At 45.4% G+C, this 17,635-nt stretch overlaps 1 protein-coding gene across 1 annotated transcript in view; it reads left to right on the top strand.

The window, feature by feature from the left end:
• LOC137299854 (plexin domain-containing protein 1-like) overlaps positions 1-17,635 on the top strand; it is a 212,399-nt gene that overhangs the window by 116,597 nt on the left and 78,167 nt on the right. The window contains exon 7 of the mRNA XM_067968792.1: positions 4,344-4,443. Within this exon, the coding sequence (XP_067824893.1) occupies positions 4,344-4,443 (100 nt within the window). The remainder of the gene's footprint in view (positions 1-4,343; positions 4,444-17,635) is intronic.

Raw genomic sequence — 17,635 nt, 5'->3', positions numbered from 1 at the left:
TAGCATCAACTGCTGTTTGCAGAAGAGCGTTCCAAATTTCTACCACCCTTTGCGTGTAGAAGTGTTTCCTAACTTCACTCCTGCAAGTCCTGGCTCTAATTTTTAGGCTATGTCCCCTAGTCCTAGTATTCAAGTATAGGAGACCTCCAAAAACAGGTACAAATGCATCAGCAGCCAGAAGCAATAATCCAGCAACTAATCTGTTAATCCTGCATGATCCCTTTAAGTAGCGCTGGTGAGGAGTCCTCCATGCTGTTTATGACCTGTTCAGCTATGCGAGGTTAAGACAGTGCGTTAGCTGGAGGGTTGAGTTTCAAAATCACATCTGTCCCTTTAAATCAGCATTGCACACTGATCTATTGCATTTTCTCCTTAGTTTGTATGCTGCCGGCGTTCATTAACTGCGTGTACGCAAACGCCTTTACCAAGATGGCGTCCGGCGCACGTCACGCTAGAAGTGTGTGCTCGCACATTCTGGATGCCATCTTGGATCCTTAGGAGGCCGCGTAGCACTTACAAAACGGGAGCTATGCGGCCCAATTTATAGCCCAGTGCATTCACTCCCACTGAAAATAATGGGGGTGGGGGAAGGGGGGAATAGAGGGATAAGAAATCTCCTTCGACCTCGCCATCACCTGCCATTCTGTTGATTAACATTAGGAGCACGAGCGAGCCTCAGAAATGGTTTTCGCAAACTTTGGCAACTCCTCCCTGTCCTACGACAAAGGTCAGGAGAAAGGTCATCTCAACCCTGACAGGAAGACATTAGGATCTTGTTTTCATTTAGAGAAGAGAGTATCATCAGGTGCTGCCCCACGACTAAATCATCCAAACAACAAATATATATTTTAAAAAGCATTCGAAGTGTTAAAAATCACATACCCATCAGGATATACAGTACTTGGGGGGGAGGGCGGGGGGGGGGGGGAGAATTTTCCAATTTTGCAATCCCACCAGGGGCGTGTATTGGAAATTCGGGCGTGTGTTGTGCACAATTTCCGACATGAGCTGGACAATTCCACACATTTCACACTCGAATTCCTGATATGTGCTCCCGGCGGGTGAGGCTCCCTGCTTGGTGTGCGATGCCGGGGGAAAATTACCCCCATCATTGAACACCTTCATGGCGTGGGCAGTGAGCGTCAGTAGGTTGTTGGACTATGAATCATGGCAACTGAACCCAATCCTAGTATCACTCAGCGTCCAGCAAGACTCACTAGACAGTGATCAGCGGCACAAACCCTGGCAGATGTTTTTCTCCACCCCTCCCTCCCCAGCCCAAGACTGCTGAAATCGGTCGCATCTGAGATTAGTTAACGGAGCACAGTTTAGGGATTAAACTGCAAACGTCTCAGTCTGTATGGCCACAACCACACAGTGCATTTAGCCACTGAAGTGATACGCACATTGAATACAGGGTATAAAACGCCTGTCTTGAGATGGTCTGAGTCAACACAAAATGCTGGCACAGTTAACGCTAGAACATTGATGAACTGTGGCGGTCTCAGGTTTCAACTAAAGATGGAATGCAGAAATTGCCCCACCTGGGGGAAAAAAATCATTGTTTTCTTTTCGTAACTCATAGTTTGTTGGCGAGAGAAACCTTGAAAAAAATCATACGCCGTAATGGAATTGTAAATGTTTTAATAATTAGCCCTAAATGCACCCAAATTGGAACCACGGAAGAAGGGTGGTTACTGCACCTGCATGACATTTCCTGTTCTCATACCATCTTTCCTTGTGTGGCCTCTGTCAGGGAAACTGCCCAATATGTGCCAATTAGGCCTGAATTATAGGAAGCCATGGGCGGGAGAGCTTGTCTCCTCTGGAATGTTTGGAGGAGATCTGCAGGCCAGAAATTCCTGCATGTGAATGGGGGGCTACTTTTGGGTTTTGGTGCTTATAGAATTCTAAAAGTTATAGATATTTTTATTTGTGAGGTGAAGAGGCAAGTGGGTGGCCCATTGGGTTATGATGCTGTCTCTTCGGGTGGTCCAGTGGATTAGGCACGCTGTCCAAATGGGTACATGTCCAGCCGACACTAAAGTGATGCAAATCTCCTCTCTCTGCTCATGTCACGATTGTCTGCTAAATGAGTTCACCTAGTCTTAACCGAGTCCTCAGAGAGCATCGGCCAACAGCAGAAAACTGACAACAAATTGGCACAATGTTGGGAACCTTATTCGGAGTGGTATGGAAAATAGCTCATCTGAGTTAGGGCTTAAAACATATTGGGTTAGAGTAGCAGTAACTTTACTTTACTGACCTGGGAGTGCTCAGCGATGCCCCCTAGGTTCCCAAAGTATTTTAAAACCAAGAATGGCAGCTGCAGGCTACTTGTACAAGTTCCTTTGAAATGGACCATCAATATTCCTTAATGACAACTTCTGTGGCAATTGTCCCATTTCATAAATAGAAAATTGCTGGTTGAGAGCAGGGCTATAGATTGAATCTAACAGCAATTCCCTTTATGTGAAGTGTTGCCTCCAGGGTTTGGGAATCAAAGTACCGCGAACTCTATTCACCATTATCACAGAATTAACTGCAGAGAAACAGGCCATTCCGCAGCACTGATATCCCTCACCTCAGAAACTCACCAAAAACATTATTAGAAATGGAATCAAGAGGGATCTTTTTTCAAACAGGAGGCTTGATGCATACAGGGAATAAAGGGATACTGGGCGGGGGCGGTGCAGGGTGAGAAGAAGTAATTAAAGTGGGAAGAGCTCATGTGGAGTATAGACCAGTTGAGCCGAATGGCCTGTTTCTCTGCAGTTAATTCTGTGATAATGGTGAATAGAGTTCGCGATGCTTTGAGTCCCAAACCTGGAGGCAACACTTCACATAAAGGGAGCTGCTGTTAGATTCAATCTATAACCCTGCTCTCAACCAGCAATTTTGTATTTATGAAATGGGACAATTGCCACAGAAGCTGTCATAAAGGAATATTGATGGTCCATTTCAAAGGAACTTGTACAAGTAGCCTGCAGCTGCCATTCTTAGTTTTAAAATACTTTACAGTGGAGGGAAAGAGACAATATTTTGTGTTCTTCACGATGAGAGATGTCAGTGCTGAGAAATGAAACTTTTGGCGTTCAGTGTCAGAATCAAGAACTCTCAGATCAGCAACAGAACAAGTTCGATGTAGAACAGGAATGTCCAGGCTATTTGTCATCGTAGCTCATATAGGTAAATAACACGGAGCCTCCCGGGGAACCCGTGTATAAAGATTAAATCCATGTTCCCATTAATTCTCACATATCTCAAGCTCCTGATGCCAACAGATCTTGGTGTTCTGATTTTAGAATTTATCCACCAGCGAGGCAACAGAATCAAGACTGCCCTTGCCAAATCTCCAGGCGCACAACATTCAAACAGGACGAGCCAGTAAATAAGAAAAATAAGCACATATAAGTTACCGGTGTCTTGAGGTCCGGATGTCCAGGGATCAGGGGGCCATAAGTGGCTTCTGGGCTACTGGATGGGCATCCCTAATATAGAGTGGAAGATGTATCTACTCTGTCCCAGCAATGTGCCCTGACCCTAACGTCAGAGGAGTGGCCACCTACTACAGCAGTGTGGCCATTCCATTTTCCACATCTAATTCCAACTTGTGGATATATTCATACTCTGGATTCATGCCTAATTGGTGCTGGGTCCAAACTCCCACAAAGCCAGTTCACTTGGGATCTTACAGCCAGCAGAAAGGGGAAACATCTGACCCATCGGTCTGGGAGGCTCAGTCATAAAGGAGAAGGGACAGCGTGTTCGCCACTGCACCATCTGATTTGTTAGGATTCTCAGCACCAGTTTTCAATAATGAACCCATAGGTCGTGGGCATTGAAACATTTCGTTGTTAAGTTGAGATTTATTTTAGTGAGGCATCCTTTAATGTTCTGCCAATCTTTTATTCATTTGTTTGGCAGCCCGCCGCCCACATAGTCTTGCACTGGCACTCCAGCTATGGGAGGCTGCACCCCTCTGTAATTCCATTTTACATTGCTCTTCATCACACACAAACACACACAAAATCCAATTTTTATTGAGAGTGCGCAAAAGAAAACAGCCCTGTAAATTAAAAGATGAAAATATATTTTTCTAATACACAGAGTGACCGAATTTAAAGCCTGTCATTCGTTCTCATGTTTCTGGACGAGTGTTCCATTCTGTGTGGCAAGTGACCTGACTGGAAGAGACTGTGCCGTGAAGCTTCATGTTGTCCCTGGGTGAAGAGTTGGGGAGGAAAGAATGGCATTTCACTGCATTGTCAACCTATACAGACAAAGGAAAACTTCGAAATAAATGAAGGGATGCTAATGTCACTTTTTAATCTATTCTCTAGGTTCCAATAACTGTGACTCAGATAAATTCTGCACAGCACCCTGTCAAAGTAGGGCTGTCTGACGCCTTCATGATAGACCATGAGGCACCGCACGTTCCTGGTAAGTAAACTGCCTTTCAAGCCTGCTCAATAAATCAATACGGCAAATGAAACAGAGGACAAAGTGACAATTTGACTTGCTGTCATAGTCCAAAAATGGGCAAATTTTACCGTTCCCTCAACACACGAATCATTCATGCTCAGGAAACAAGTGTTTAACTGACGAGAGTTTCTTCCACAGAGGAAGCCGCAAGCTTTTTTGTACACGTACTGTGTGTACAGGTGGGAAGAAAAATAACCTGCGTTTATATAGCACCTTTAACGTAGAAGAGTATCCAAGGCACTCCGCAGAGACATGAGTAAAAAAAAAGAGACGCCAAGCCAAAGAAAGAAGAAAACTTGCATTTTCATGAGGGGAGATATTAGAATCATACAATGATACAGCACAGAAGGAGGCCATTCAGCCCATCGTGCCTGTGCCGGCTCTTTGAAAGAGCTATCCAATTAGTCCCACACCCCTGCTCTTTCCCTGTAGCCCTGCAAACTTTTCCCCTTCAACTATTTATCCAATTCCCATTTGAAAGTTACTATTAAATCTGCTTCCACCACCCTTTCTGGCAGTGCATTCCAGATCATAACAACTCGCTGCGTAAAAAAAATGTTTCCTCATGTCACCTCTGGTTCTTTGCCAATTACCTTAAAAATTAGGAGGGTTGACCAAAAGCTAAGGTCAAAGAGGTGGGTTTTAAGGAGGATCTTAAAGGTGGATGTAGAAGGTGAAGGCATGGCTGCCATTGGTGGGGTGATGGGAGGGGACAACGCACCAGAGACCAAAGACAGAGGAATAGAAAGTTCAGGGGAGGAGGTTGTAGCACTGGAGGAAGTTCCAGAGTTAGGGAAGAGCGAGGCCATAGAATCATCGAATCATAGAAGGTTACAGCAAGGAAGGAGGCCACTCGGCCCATTGAGACCACGCTGGCTCTATGCATGAGCAATCCAGCTAGTCCCACTGCCCTGCCCTATCCCCATAGCCCTGCACATTTTTTTGTTTCAAGTACTTATCCAGTTCCCTTTTGAAGGCCATGATTGAATCTGCCTCCACCACTCCCTTTGCATTCCAGATCCTAACCACTCGCTGTGTAAAAAAGTTTTTCCTCATATCACCTTTGGTTCTGTTGCCAATCACCTTAAATCTATGCCCTCTGGTTCTTGACCCTTCCGCCAATGGGAAAAGTTTCTTTCTATCCACTCTGTCTAGACCTTTCATGATTTTAAACACCTCTATCAAGTCTCCTCTCAACCTTCTCTGTTCCAAGGAGAACAATCCCAGCTTCTCCAGTCCATCCACGTAATTTAAGTTCCTCATCGTTCTAGTAAATCTCCTCTGCACCGTCTCTAAGGCCTTCACATTCTTCCTAAAGTGTGGTGCCCAGAACTGGACGCAATACTCCAGTTGTGGCCGAACCAGTATTTTATAAACATTCATCATGACTTCCTTGTTTTTGTACTCTGTGCCTCTATTTATAAAGTCCACGACTCTGTATGCTTTTTTAACCACTTTCTCGACTTGCCCTGCCACCTTCAACGATTTGGCCATGAAGGGATTTGAACACGAGAATGAGAGTTTTAAATTTGAGACATTGGGGAACTAGGAACCAATGTAGATCATTGAGGGTAGGTGCGAAAGACAAGTGGGACTTGGTGCAGGATAGAATACAGGCAGCAGAGTTTTGGATCAGCTGAAGTTTACAGAAGGTGGAGGTTTGGAGGTCGGCCAGGAGAACATTGGAATAGTCGAGTCTAGTGCATGGATGAGAATTTCAGTGGTGGATGAGCAGAAACATGTGTGTTGTTTTTGCCACATACCCTCACTTCTTAGTTGTGTATAACAAAAAATTAGCTCCAAATGGAAATACCTTCATTGACCATGAGAATTATTAGTTTGAAGATTCTTTCTCAAACATTAAATTTGTAGTTGTCTTTAGGGGTAGCTGAGGCAAGTACACTAGACTCATTTTAGACACAGCTGGATCCTGTAATGGGAAGACAGTAGAATTGGCGTTCTATGAAATTAGATAAAATGGGCCGAAGGGCTATTTCTGGGCCTTTTCCCTCCAAAGGAGGGTTCAAGGAGTGGACCGTCCACTGCTACCCCAGATATTTCCACCATCCTTTTCCTGGCAATCCCTAGGTTTGGCAAGATCAGCGGCGGGAGGCAGGAAAATGGGCCCCTTCTCCCCGCCAGCATTTAGTGTAGATCAGCAGCCTTCCTGGCTTGGGGCGAGAGATATAAAATTGAGGTCAAGGCAGGAGGCCTTGCTCCCTAATTTTCCTGCCTTTTCCGCCACTATCCTGCCCAATTTGGGGTGGGATGGTGGAGGAAAATCCTAGCCCAGGTTTGTGGACACTCAGCTAATACAGAAGATGCCCATGTTCACCTGGTTCAGACTTTCATAGGATATCTCACTCCCCATTTTGTATAATTTTCTTGCCCTTTCTGATGATTCCCGTCCTCCTTTAGGTAAGTAACTCAGACACCCGTATATCACAATGCACGAGAAACAATTTAAGCACGTTGTTTGTACTTCCCAACAAAGGACCCACAAAGCTTATCCCACAAAAATATAAATGGTGGGCAACCCCGGGATTAAAAGCTTCCAATTTCTGGTCAAGAAGAAGTTGCTGAATGGCGAGACTGTGACTGTTCATCGGTTTCTTTTTGTAAGACCTTTCTGACAAGTTGTACCTCAAAAACAGTCCCCTTGTAGGAAGTGTCCTGTTACATAACAATTCCATTATCTTAATTTGCTTTCCTTGGCAAAGTTCTGACTTGACCCAGTTATTTGCACATTCTCTCAATTAATCAACAGGGTAACTTCAGATTTCTCCCAGTTGCAGACATCAGCATTTTCCTTATCCCTTGGCACAACATGTTTTGTCTGACAAAAACATTTGAGATGCATTAAAATCAGCTTTTATTGCCTTTTATTGCTATAGAATCTTTGCAAAGCCTAAGTGCTGCCTTGCAGCAAAATTACCCAGACCTGAATGGCTGGTCACATTTAGTCGAAATCATTCACTTTAGTATGTAACGATTTTAATATATTATTCTGAAAATCATCACCGTATAGTTATTTCGGGTGCTCTGGAGGGAACACCTGCCACGGCAGTGAGGAGCTAGGTCACCCCCAAACCCCGAACCACCCACTGAGGTCCTGGTCGCCCGTAGAGACTCTGAGGAGGGAAGGAAAATTGGAGAGAGAGTCATCTCCATGCCGCATATACCACCCACCTAATATTGGTAGATATTGGAAGTAGATCACTCACCCTCTTGGGTTTAGGTATCCTGTGACCCGGGGCGGAGGGGGGGAGATTGGAGAGAAGTTAAAATAAAAGAAACTTGGTAGCTTTTTTTTGATATCTCACCCTAATTGTAGTCATGCAAATAAGTAACGCATTAGACGTGAGAATGTAGTGGACCTTAAGAATTGCACAAGGGACACAGCACTGCTGAAAAAAAAAGATTGGGGCCCTTTTGTGGAGCAGACTCTAGCGGGTCCCTTTAAAGACCATTCATTAGGCCGCTCACCGCCTCATACTTCAAAATTGGACCCTGATTTGCATATTAAAACAGCTTCCTGCCCAAAATCGCCAGGTTTGCTGATTGCCCATTGACAGGCCTGCCTGAAAATTGCATCACGTGGGCCTTGATTATCCCATGGCCCCCTCGCCTCCCACCACCCCTCCCCCCAACTCCCCCAACTATTTTTCTCTGCTAACACCCTGTTTTTCAGGTGAAAATTGCACCCCGCCCCCATTTCTTAAACTACTGTGGTCCACTAGATGGTAGACAGTCAACTGATGGTCTTCTCTCCCTCTGTTTGTTTGTTTGTGGCCTTCCCTAGGTGAGGTTAAGCAGTAAGTTGGTCTTGGATTCAGCTTTGACTTTACTTAGATTTCAGCCAAATGGCAACTCAGTCGGCTCTGTTGGTACATGCACTGCCAATGTGTAACCGAGCCTCGTGCATCAGATGTCACTGCTGGTCTGTACTGTCTTTGTTTCTTTGGCTGCGTTGATGGTAGAAGCAACACAGCTGGCCTCAGCACCCTGTGAGTCGGAACCAATAATGGTTCCCGTCCCTTGTCCCCGTCCCGTACCTAGTGACCCCGGCTAGAAAGAGCGTGAGGGGGGATTTTAACCTGATATGCCCATCAGGCAACTGACGGGATGAGGATCAACGCTTGATTTACACCCCGCCCGATTTTACCATTGAAGTCAACAGAGAGTGATATTGGGCAGGGTGCAAAACCAGCGTTCCATCCGATCCGGTGAGTTACCCACCCGGAGAGTTAGGTTAAAATGACCCCTTGTGGATTTGCGGGTGAGAATAAGATCATGCTCGACTGTAATGATCGCCACAGTCACGTTACCTGTTGACATGTATTTAGGGTCACACATAAAGAACAATCACTTGGGTTGCATCATACCCCCATCACAAACGGGCACCTTTAGGAGAGCAAGGGAGGAAACTAGAGGGGTGAGAAACAAAAAGAAATGTTCAGCAAAGCAAATCCAAAGATGTTTTGCTTTCTGGGTTGGTTCAGTTCCCTAGAAGCTAATGTTCAGACCATCAGAATCCCGAACAGATTCAGCTTTAGTGATCCAGAGCCAAAGATCAGCATGTTCTTTTCTTAAATTAAGACAGCGGGTAATCACTGAGCACTTTGCAGCCAAATAGAAACTGCTGGTGTTTGATGTTTTGAGTGTTAGCTTTTTGTTTTTTATATGATATTTATAAATTCCGAAATGAGGCAAGCCTTCGACACTTTTTTTAGGATTTGGGCGAGCAGAACACAACTTGATATATAAAAGCCTAAAGTGGACAATTAAGTCATCTAAAATAAAACCTACTGTTTGTCCATTGTTATTGCCACAGTTGTTTTCACTCTAACGTTAAAATGTAGGGGGCTGGTGACGCGACCTTCAGCTGCCATAGTGCGACAGTACATCAGGCACTGGCTCCCCCCATCCTGGGGTCCTGAGGCCCACAGAGCTCCCCATGAACAGCGTGTATAACGTGAACCTGGAAGTGCTCCAGCCGTTTGGAGCCTGGGCACCAGTTGTGCCCCAGACTGATTAAAGCCTTGATTCGTATGTAAATAAGGGAAGGTGACTCAGACCCCTGAATAGCACTAAATAGGCTTCCCGTCAGTGAGCCCTTGCTCTTAAGGGTACTTTGCTGTTTTTGGTGTATCTAGTTACTGTTCCTTTGCCATATTGCTGGTGTTGGACAAAGGAGACAGGGAAACTTATGGGAGCCTTCCTGAAAGTTTCTTAAGGCTCGATACCATCTGTCTTCTGTGCCTGTTCATCCAGCAAACGGTGTGCTGATTTGTAAGGAGCTACGTCTATCCCATTGGGAATACTTCTGGTGTTGCAGGTTCTGGAGGACAAAGATCTGAGGAGGCATGCCGGACAGGTGTGTTTGTTGAGGTCCAGATCAGCCATGATCTAATTGAATGGTGGAACAGGCTCGAGGGGCTGAATGGCTTACTCCTATTCCTATGTCCCTATGCACCTTAATCAGTACACTAGGACCCACCCTTTCACTGCCACCCGTGTGTACAGGACCAGATTCTGTGTCTGAAGACAACTGCATGTGCCCCAGGACCCCACAACAGAACTACCTACACTCCTGCAACCAGACATGGGATTCACTTCCAGGGCAGGGATGACTGTCAATGGCTGTGGTGGTTAAAGGTGCATTGAACTTTTATACAGCAGGGTCCCTTCAAACAGCGACAGGAGATGGCTGTCACATCTCCCAACCTTTAGTGCACACGTCCATCATGCAGGTCACTGCTGCATTGTTTGTCAGGACCTGTGAATTGATCAGTTAATCTTTCAAAAGCAACAGTAGCTTTAAACAACCCTCCTCTTCGACCAGGGTGCGATATTCCCCAGAATGCAGAGCATAATTGATGGACTCGTGTGGCCATACATGCCCCTAGCCCACAGCCTTTTACGAGAGCGAGTTCCAGATTCCCACTATACTTTATGTGAAAAAGTGCTCCCTGATTTCACTCCTAAATGGCCTAGCTCTAATTTTAAGATTATGCCCTTTTGTACTGGACTCACCCACCAGAGGAAATAGTTTCTCTGTTTCCACCCTATAGAATCCTTTTATCATTTTAAACACCTCAATTAGATTAACCCTCAACCTTCTAAATAGCCATGTTTATAGAGCCTGTCCTCATAATTTAACCCTGGTGAATCTGTGTTGCACATCCTCCACGACCAATATATCCTTCCTGAGGTACGGTGCCCAAAACTGAACACGTTACTCCAGGTGGGGTAATCTTTTGGATGAGATGTTAAACTGACACCCCATCTGCCCTCTCAGCTGGACACAAAAGATCCAATGGCACTATTCAAAGAAGAGCAGGGGAGCTCTCCTGGTGTCCTGGCCAATATTTATCGCTAGTCAACACCACCAAAACAGCTTACCTGGCCAGTCTCCTCATTGCTGTTTGTGGGACTTTGCTGTGCACAAATTGGCTGTCGGGTTTACCTACGCAATAACAGTGACTACATCTCAAATGTAATTCATTGACTTGAAAGCACTTTGGGACATCATGAGGACCCGAATGACACAATATAAATGCAAGTTCTTTCTTCCTGTAACCCTGTGCCACTCCAAGAGAATAATGCACAGAATGTTGACGATCTATTATAATGAGCTGACCTCACATTATAGGGCGGGGTCAGCGTCTCGCTCCAGAGGCCGTGCCTGACACAGCAGTCCTAGCTCTAAATGTAAATGAAGGGAATTTATCCTTCTCACTTGGACAGATGGCCTCTCTCTGACAAACGGGAAGTGTTAGTTGAAACTGTTAGTACAAACACTGTTTGTATTTGGGGTAAATAAGGCTTTTAGTTCTTTCTGAGGGTATGATTCCATGTATTCTATCCTTTGGCCAAGTGAATGAAATAATGTGTCTAAGTCCATTGAGTAAACCAGCGTCGGACAGGAAGGATTGCGAGTGAATATTGCTTGAATCTCCAAACCTTTGAAAGAAGCTGCGACCTAATGATTGAAACTTGCAACCGTAATGGGTTTGAAGATAAAGACCAGGAAAATTGAGTTCCGGGGTCACTGTGCGGTTTTAAACCAAATAGAAGGGATGAGTTTAGGGAATGAGAACAAAAAAACCAATTACTCTGAAGACAGTGTGCCCAGGGAACCAAATGGGAATCACAATAGATAAACTGGAGGACTGAGACCAAACTGCAGACTTGGCATTTTTAAAAGATGAATGATGTGTGACTTTTTAACTGGAATATTAGTGGATCTCCTGTGGCGATGCGCATGGAAAATCAGGACAAAGCAAATTACCCTCAGAGTGAATTAGTAATGCAATAACTTGCATTTTATAAAGCTGATACCAGTCCCCCAGGTGTCCGTAATTCACAGGTTTCACACAGTGAAACCTGTGAATTACGGACGCCTGGGGGACTGGTATCAGCTGTTTGATTTTTGCAGGTGTCAAAATGGTCATTGCACTGCATGTAGTTTTAGCCGGGTTGTACATGGCTAGTCATCAGTGGATGAATTTTACCCGGTAAATGCTCATACATCCCTGTAAACCAATCTCTTATTAAATGGTACTTTTATTCTCATAAAATAAGCAATTAATATATAATTAATAGATATGGGCATCTGCAGCTTATTAAGCTCCAGCTGTGGCAGATGTGTGCAGCTGCAGGTGTGACGGTGTAATTTTATAACGAGTAAATCCTGTCGAGGCTCCGGCAGGCACTTACCCACCAAATTACTCCATCATCTCTTCTGTTGTGCGTGAATTTTGGTGCTTATCAAGGTGAGGGGTGTCGGTGCTGGGGAATGGGACCCTTTCCATCGAGTGCTCCTAACTCTGGAATAGATGAAGAGTAAAGCTCCTTCCGCTCTGTCCCAACAATGTGACTCAGCACCAATCTCAGAGGTGCACTCTGTCGTGCACTTGTGTGACATACTTTAACCTCCCACATCAGCCATCCTCTTGTCTTCTGTTGGCCAGTTATTGCCGGTTTGTCGCAGTTTTGCGTACTTTGGTTCCGTTCTCACTAATAGTTAGATCGAGACCACCTAAACTTATTTCACGTACAGCAGAGGGTTACCGATTAAACTCTTCATTTGTTTAAATCGTCCTGTTGACAGGGTTCTTCCACTGAAGCAGGTAAATGCCAGAAGCTAAGATGGCCGACAAAATGACCGTGGTCTTTTTGTTCAACCCGATGCTCAGGGGAATCATAGAAATGGCAGCGCAGAGGGAGGACATTCGGTGCATCGTGCCTGTGACGGTGCTGGCTCTTTAACTGGAGCTCCCGGAGGCGAAATTGGGCCGTGTAGCGCCCATTTTGTAGGCGCCACGTGGACATGTAAGACCCGAAAATTGCGTCCGAGTTGCGCACTTCTGACATGAATGTGCGCAGGACACCATCTTGGTAAAGGCGTTTGCTCACGCGCACCTAATGAATGCTGACAACATGTCGAGGAGGGAGGTGATGATGTGAATCAGTGTGCAACGCTGATTTAAAGGGACCGATACTGTTTTGGAACTCCACGCTCCAGCCACCGCGCTGTCTTAACCTCGCACAGATGAACGGGTCTTAAACAGCATGGAGGAGCCCCCAACAGGGCTTGTTAAAGGGATCATGCAGGAGTGACAGGTTCTTTGCTGGATTATTTGTTCTGGCTGCTGATGCATTTGTACTAGTTTTTGGAGGTTTCCTATACTTGAATAAAGTTTCAATACTCCACAGGGAGTGGGCTGACAGGCAACAGCAAGGGCACTGGTGGAGTGGCAGGGGTGGAACTGGAATGCTGTCACCCTGAGAGAGGACAGCAGGTTCATGTTCCATGGAGCCACTGCCACTTGCTGCCTCCTGTTATGCGCCATCTTCTCCTGCAAGAAAGAGGGACGTGTGTCATTGAGTGTCCTGCAAGATGGTTGGGTGATGTGGCTGTCATGGTTGAATAGCCACCAGTGTGTGTGACCTGTGAGTTGTGGGTGCGCAGCTTGCAACTGTGGTAATGTGTGAGGGTGAGATGCAACATCTGATTCGAAGGGTTGCTTACTGATTGAAAGAGTTTGTTGGTATGTGGGTGATGGAGGGTGTAGTGCGTGGAGCAGTGGATGAGGCTAGTGGTGCAGTTGGCAGGATATTCCACTTGACAGTTGAACTCACTCACCTTGACCACTTGTGTCAGATCATTGAACTTCTTCCTGCACTGCATCCATGTTATTGGTGCTGTGATCCTGGCATTGACCTCGTCCACTGCTTTCTCCCGCTGCCTCTTGAGCATATGCCTGAAGGGCCTCCTGCCCCCCTGCAGATATAGGATGTCCCTCCATCTGTCCGCCTCTTCCACCAAGGCCTCTAGTGCACTGTCTGAGAACCTTGGTGCACGCTCTCCCGCAGACCCAGCCATTCTTCACTATCTTCCAGCCCAGAGTTACATAGTGCACCTCCTCTTTTAAGAGGTGCAGGCTGCCTTTAAGTGGTGCTTGCCATTTCCGACATCGGGGCACCCTGGTGGTGCGTGCAGCCAATCAACAGCGCAAGTAGCACTGGCTGCACACAGCAATCATTTAAATCATCAGGCAGCACGAACATTACGTGCTACCTGCATCACTCCGACCGGGCGTGGGTTAATTGCGCACCACGACCCCAGCGCCCATTTTCGGGGGCTATCCAATATAACCCCCACCCACTCTACCCTGCCCTTTCCTTGTATCCTTGTATATTCTTCCTTTTCAATTATCTACCCAAATGCCTTACATAGAATTTTACAACACAGGAACAGGCCATTTGTTCCAACAGGTCCATGTCGGTGTTTATCCTTCACATGAGCCCCCCTCCCACCTTATTTCATCTCACCCTATCAACATATCCATCTATTCCTTTCTCCCTCATCTACTTATCTAACTTCTAAATGCATCTGTCTTTTAAATTATGTTCTAGGGGGGGTGATTTTAAACCCCAAGAACGGGTGGGTTGGGGGCGGGTGGGAGTTGAAAACAGTTGTTTTTTGGGTCGCGACCACAACCCGGCTTTATTTCCGGGTTTAATATCGGCGCAGAAAAGTACAGGCTTCCCACTGGGAACGCAAAGTCCGAAAATTTTGCAGTTGCGACCCAAAAAAACAACTATTTTGAACTCCCACCCGCCCCCAACCCACCAGTTCTTGGGGTTTAAAATCACCCCCCCTAGTCCCTGCCTCAATTAACACTTGTGGTAAAGCATCCTATGTTCTGAATTTTGGACTCTTGGGGAATCAAGGGATATGGGGATCGGGCGGGAAAGAGGAGTTGAGGTCGAAGATCAGCCATGATCTTATTGAATGGCGGAGCAGGCTCGAGGGGCCTACTCCTGCTCCTATTTCTTGTGTTCTTATAACCCACTGTGTAAAAAAAATTCTTCTAACTTTGCCTTTCATTCTGCTAGTGACAGTGTCGAGTTTATCCAGTGGAAATGATCTTTCACCATTTAACTTCTCAATTTTGAAAACCTCTATTAAATCTTCAAAACCTTCGCTGAAAAACATAAGAACATAAGAACATAAGAAATTGGAGCAGGAGTAGGCCAATCGGCCCCTCGAGCCTGCTCCGCCATTCAATAAGATCATGGCTGATCTGATCCCAACCACAAATCTAAAGAACACAAGAAGTCGGAGCAGGACCCGGCCACACAGCCCCTGGGCCCTCTCCGCCACCCACAGGGCATTGACCGATCCGAACTCAGCTTCATGTCCAATTTCCTGCCCGCTCCCCATAACCCCTAATTCCCTTTACTTCTAGAAAACTGTCTATTTCTGTTTTAAATTTATCTAATGATGTAGCTTCCACAGCTTCCTGGGGCAGCAAATTCCACAGACCTACCACCCTCTGAGTGAAGAAGTTTCTCCTCATCTCAGTTTTGAAAGAGCAGCCCCTTATTCTAAGATTATGCCCCCTCGTTCTAGTTTCACCCATCTTTGGGAACATCCTTACTGCATCCACCCGATCAAGCCCCTTCACAATCTTATATGTTTCAATAAGATCACCTCTCATTCTTCTGAACTCCAATGAGTAGAGTCCCAATCTACTCAACCTCTCCTCATATGTCCGCCCCCTCATCCCCGGGATTAACCGAGTGAACCTTCTTTGTACTGCCTCGAGAGCAAGTATGTCTTTTCTTAAGTATGGAGACCAAAACTGTATGCAGTATTCCAGGTGCGGTCTCACCAATACCCTATATAACTGCAGCAATACCTCCCTGTTTTTATATTCTATCCCCCTAGCAATAAAAGCCAACATTCCGTTGGCTTTCTTGATCACCTGCTGCACCTGCATACTAACTTTTTGATTGGTATGCAGGTGCAGCAGGTGATCAAAAAGCCCCAAAACTCAAAGAATCATTTACCTCGGAGAATCAAGTCTTTGTCTAAATATTTTTCAATGATTTATTTTGTGCGCTTCAAGGTGATGGCAGTCAATGCTGGGAAATGAAACACTTTTCCAGCTCTGTGTGGTTATTTAACACACATTGCCAACATTGTGGAATTGTAGGTCAGGCATAGCACAGGCCAGATACAGAATACTCTGCCCCAACCATCCAGGCAAGGGACGCATCCAGTCAAGAATGAATAATGTAAGACAGAAAGCAAGTTAAATATTTAGAATTTTGCTTGATTTATCTAGTCGGGGGAAGAGATGATGGAGAAATTTGGCAGAACGGTTACTCAGTAGTTCAAATGGGCGTGGTAGGATCCATGATAGAGTCGATTGTACATAGTTTGTGCAAAGGTTTTAATGGAGTGAATGGGATTTTCTCATTCAATGCTTTCTCATGTCCTTCATGCACCTCAATTTAAAATAAATTAATAAATCAGGATGTGTGTGACACTGGCAAGACTGACATTTATTGCCCATCCCTAGTTGCCCTGAGAAGGCGGTGGTGTAAAAGGCCTTCTTGGACCGCTGCATAGTGGTTTTATACAACTGAGCGGCTTGCTAGGCCACTTCAGAGAGCAGTTAAGAGTCAACCACACTGATGTGGGACTGGAGTCACATGTAGGCCAGACCGGGTAAGGACAGCAGGTCCCAAGTTTGACCCCACGTTCTGCACTGTCAGTGCCTCCTGGTTAGGGAGAGAATAACCAGCCAGGCTTCCTGGTCCAGATCGCTTCTCAATGACACCCACTGGAATTGCACTCGTGTGGACATCATGTGAGAACAGATAAAGCTCGTCCATGAAAATACCCACAGCTGCATGACGTACCGACACTCACCAAGGTTTACACATGATGAGTAATAGCCTCTTTGGTCAGGTATCAAGATGCACTCACATCCATGGAACTGTACCCTAAGAAGAAAGAACGACTTGCATTCATATAGTGCCCTTCACGGCCTCAAGATGTCCCAAAGTACATTACAGCCAATGAAGTACCTTTGAAGTGTAGTCATTGTTGTAATGTAGGAAATACAACAACCAATTTACGCACAGTAAGGTCCCACAAACAGCAATGTGATAATGACCAAATAATCTGTTTTTAGGTGTTGGTTGAGGGATAAATATTGACCAGGACACCGAGGAGAATTCCCATGCTCTTCTTTGAAATAGTGCCATGGGATCTTTTACATCTACTTGAGAGGGCAGACGGGGCCTTCGTTTAACATCTCATCTGAAGGACAGCATCTCACTACTGTACTCGAGTGTCAGCCTAGATTTTGTTCTCAAGTCCCCGCAGTTCTGACTCAGAGTGCTACCCACTGAGCCACAGCCGACACTGTGGAAGAGAGAAAATTAGCAATAAAAAAAAGACAGCTAACACAAGAAGATTAGCAGCGTACATCTGTTCCTGAGTGTTTTAAATGAGAAGTGATTTGGAGAGCAAACCTTTTTTTCTCAGCGGTGAAATTTAATTAATGAAATGCAGGGTCAGGTCAGTTTCTATGGATGGTTTGTGATTAATGCTTAATTCTTCAATTACATTAAAAGCAGAAAATGTAATAACACATATGGCCGTGAGCTAAATGTTACTTTTTTAATTTTAATGATTACTTGACAATTGTGCAATCTGATGTTGTAATGATTGCAGAGATCTGGCTACAACCTGGGCCTGATTGGGAGTTAAATATTCCAGGCGATAGGACCTTTGTGAAGGACAGGGAAATTGAGACAGGAGGAGCAGGAGCAATATTGATAA

Source organism: Heptranchias perlo, chromosome 30 (genome assembly GCF_035084215.1).
Source record: "Heptranchias perlo isolate sHepPer1 chromosome 30, sHepPer1.hap1, whole genome shotgun sequence".
Taxonomy (NCBI): Eukaryota; Metazoa; Chordata; class Chondrichthyes; order Hexanchiformes; family Hexanchidae; genus Heptranchias; species Heptranchias perlo.
This window is presented reverse-complemented; position numbering and strand designations above follow the sequence as displayed.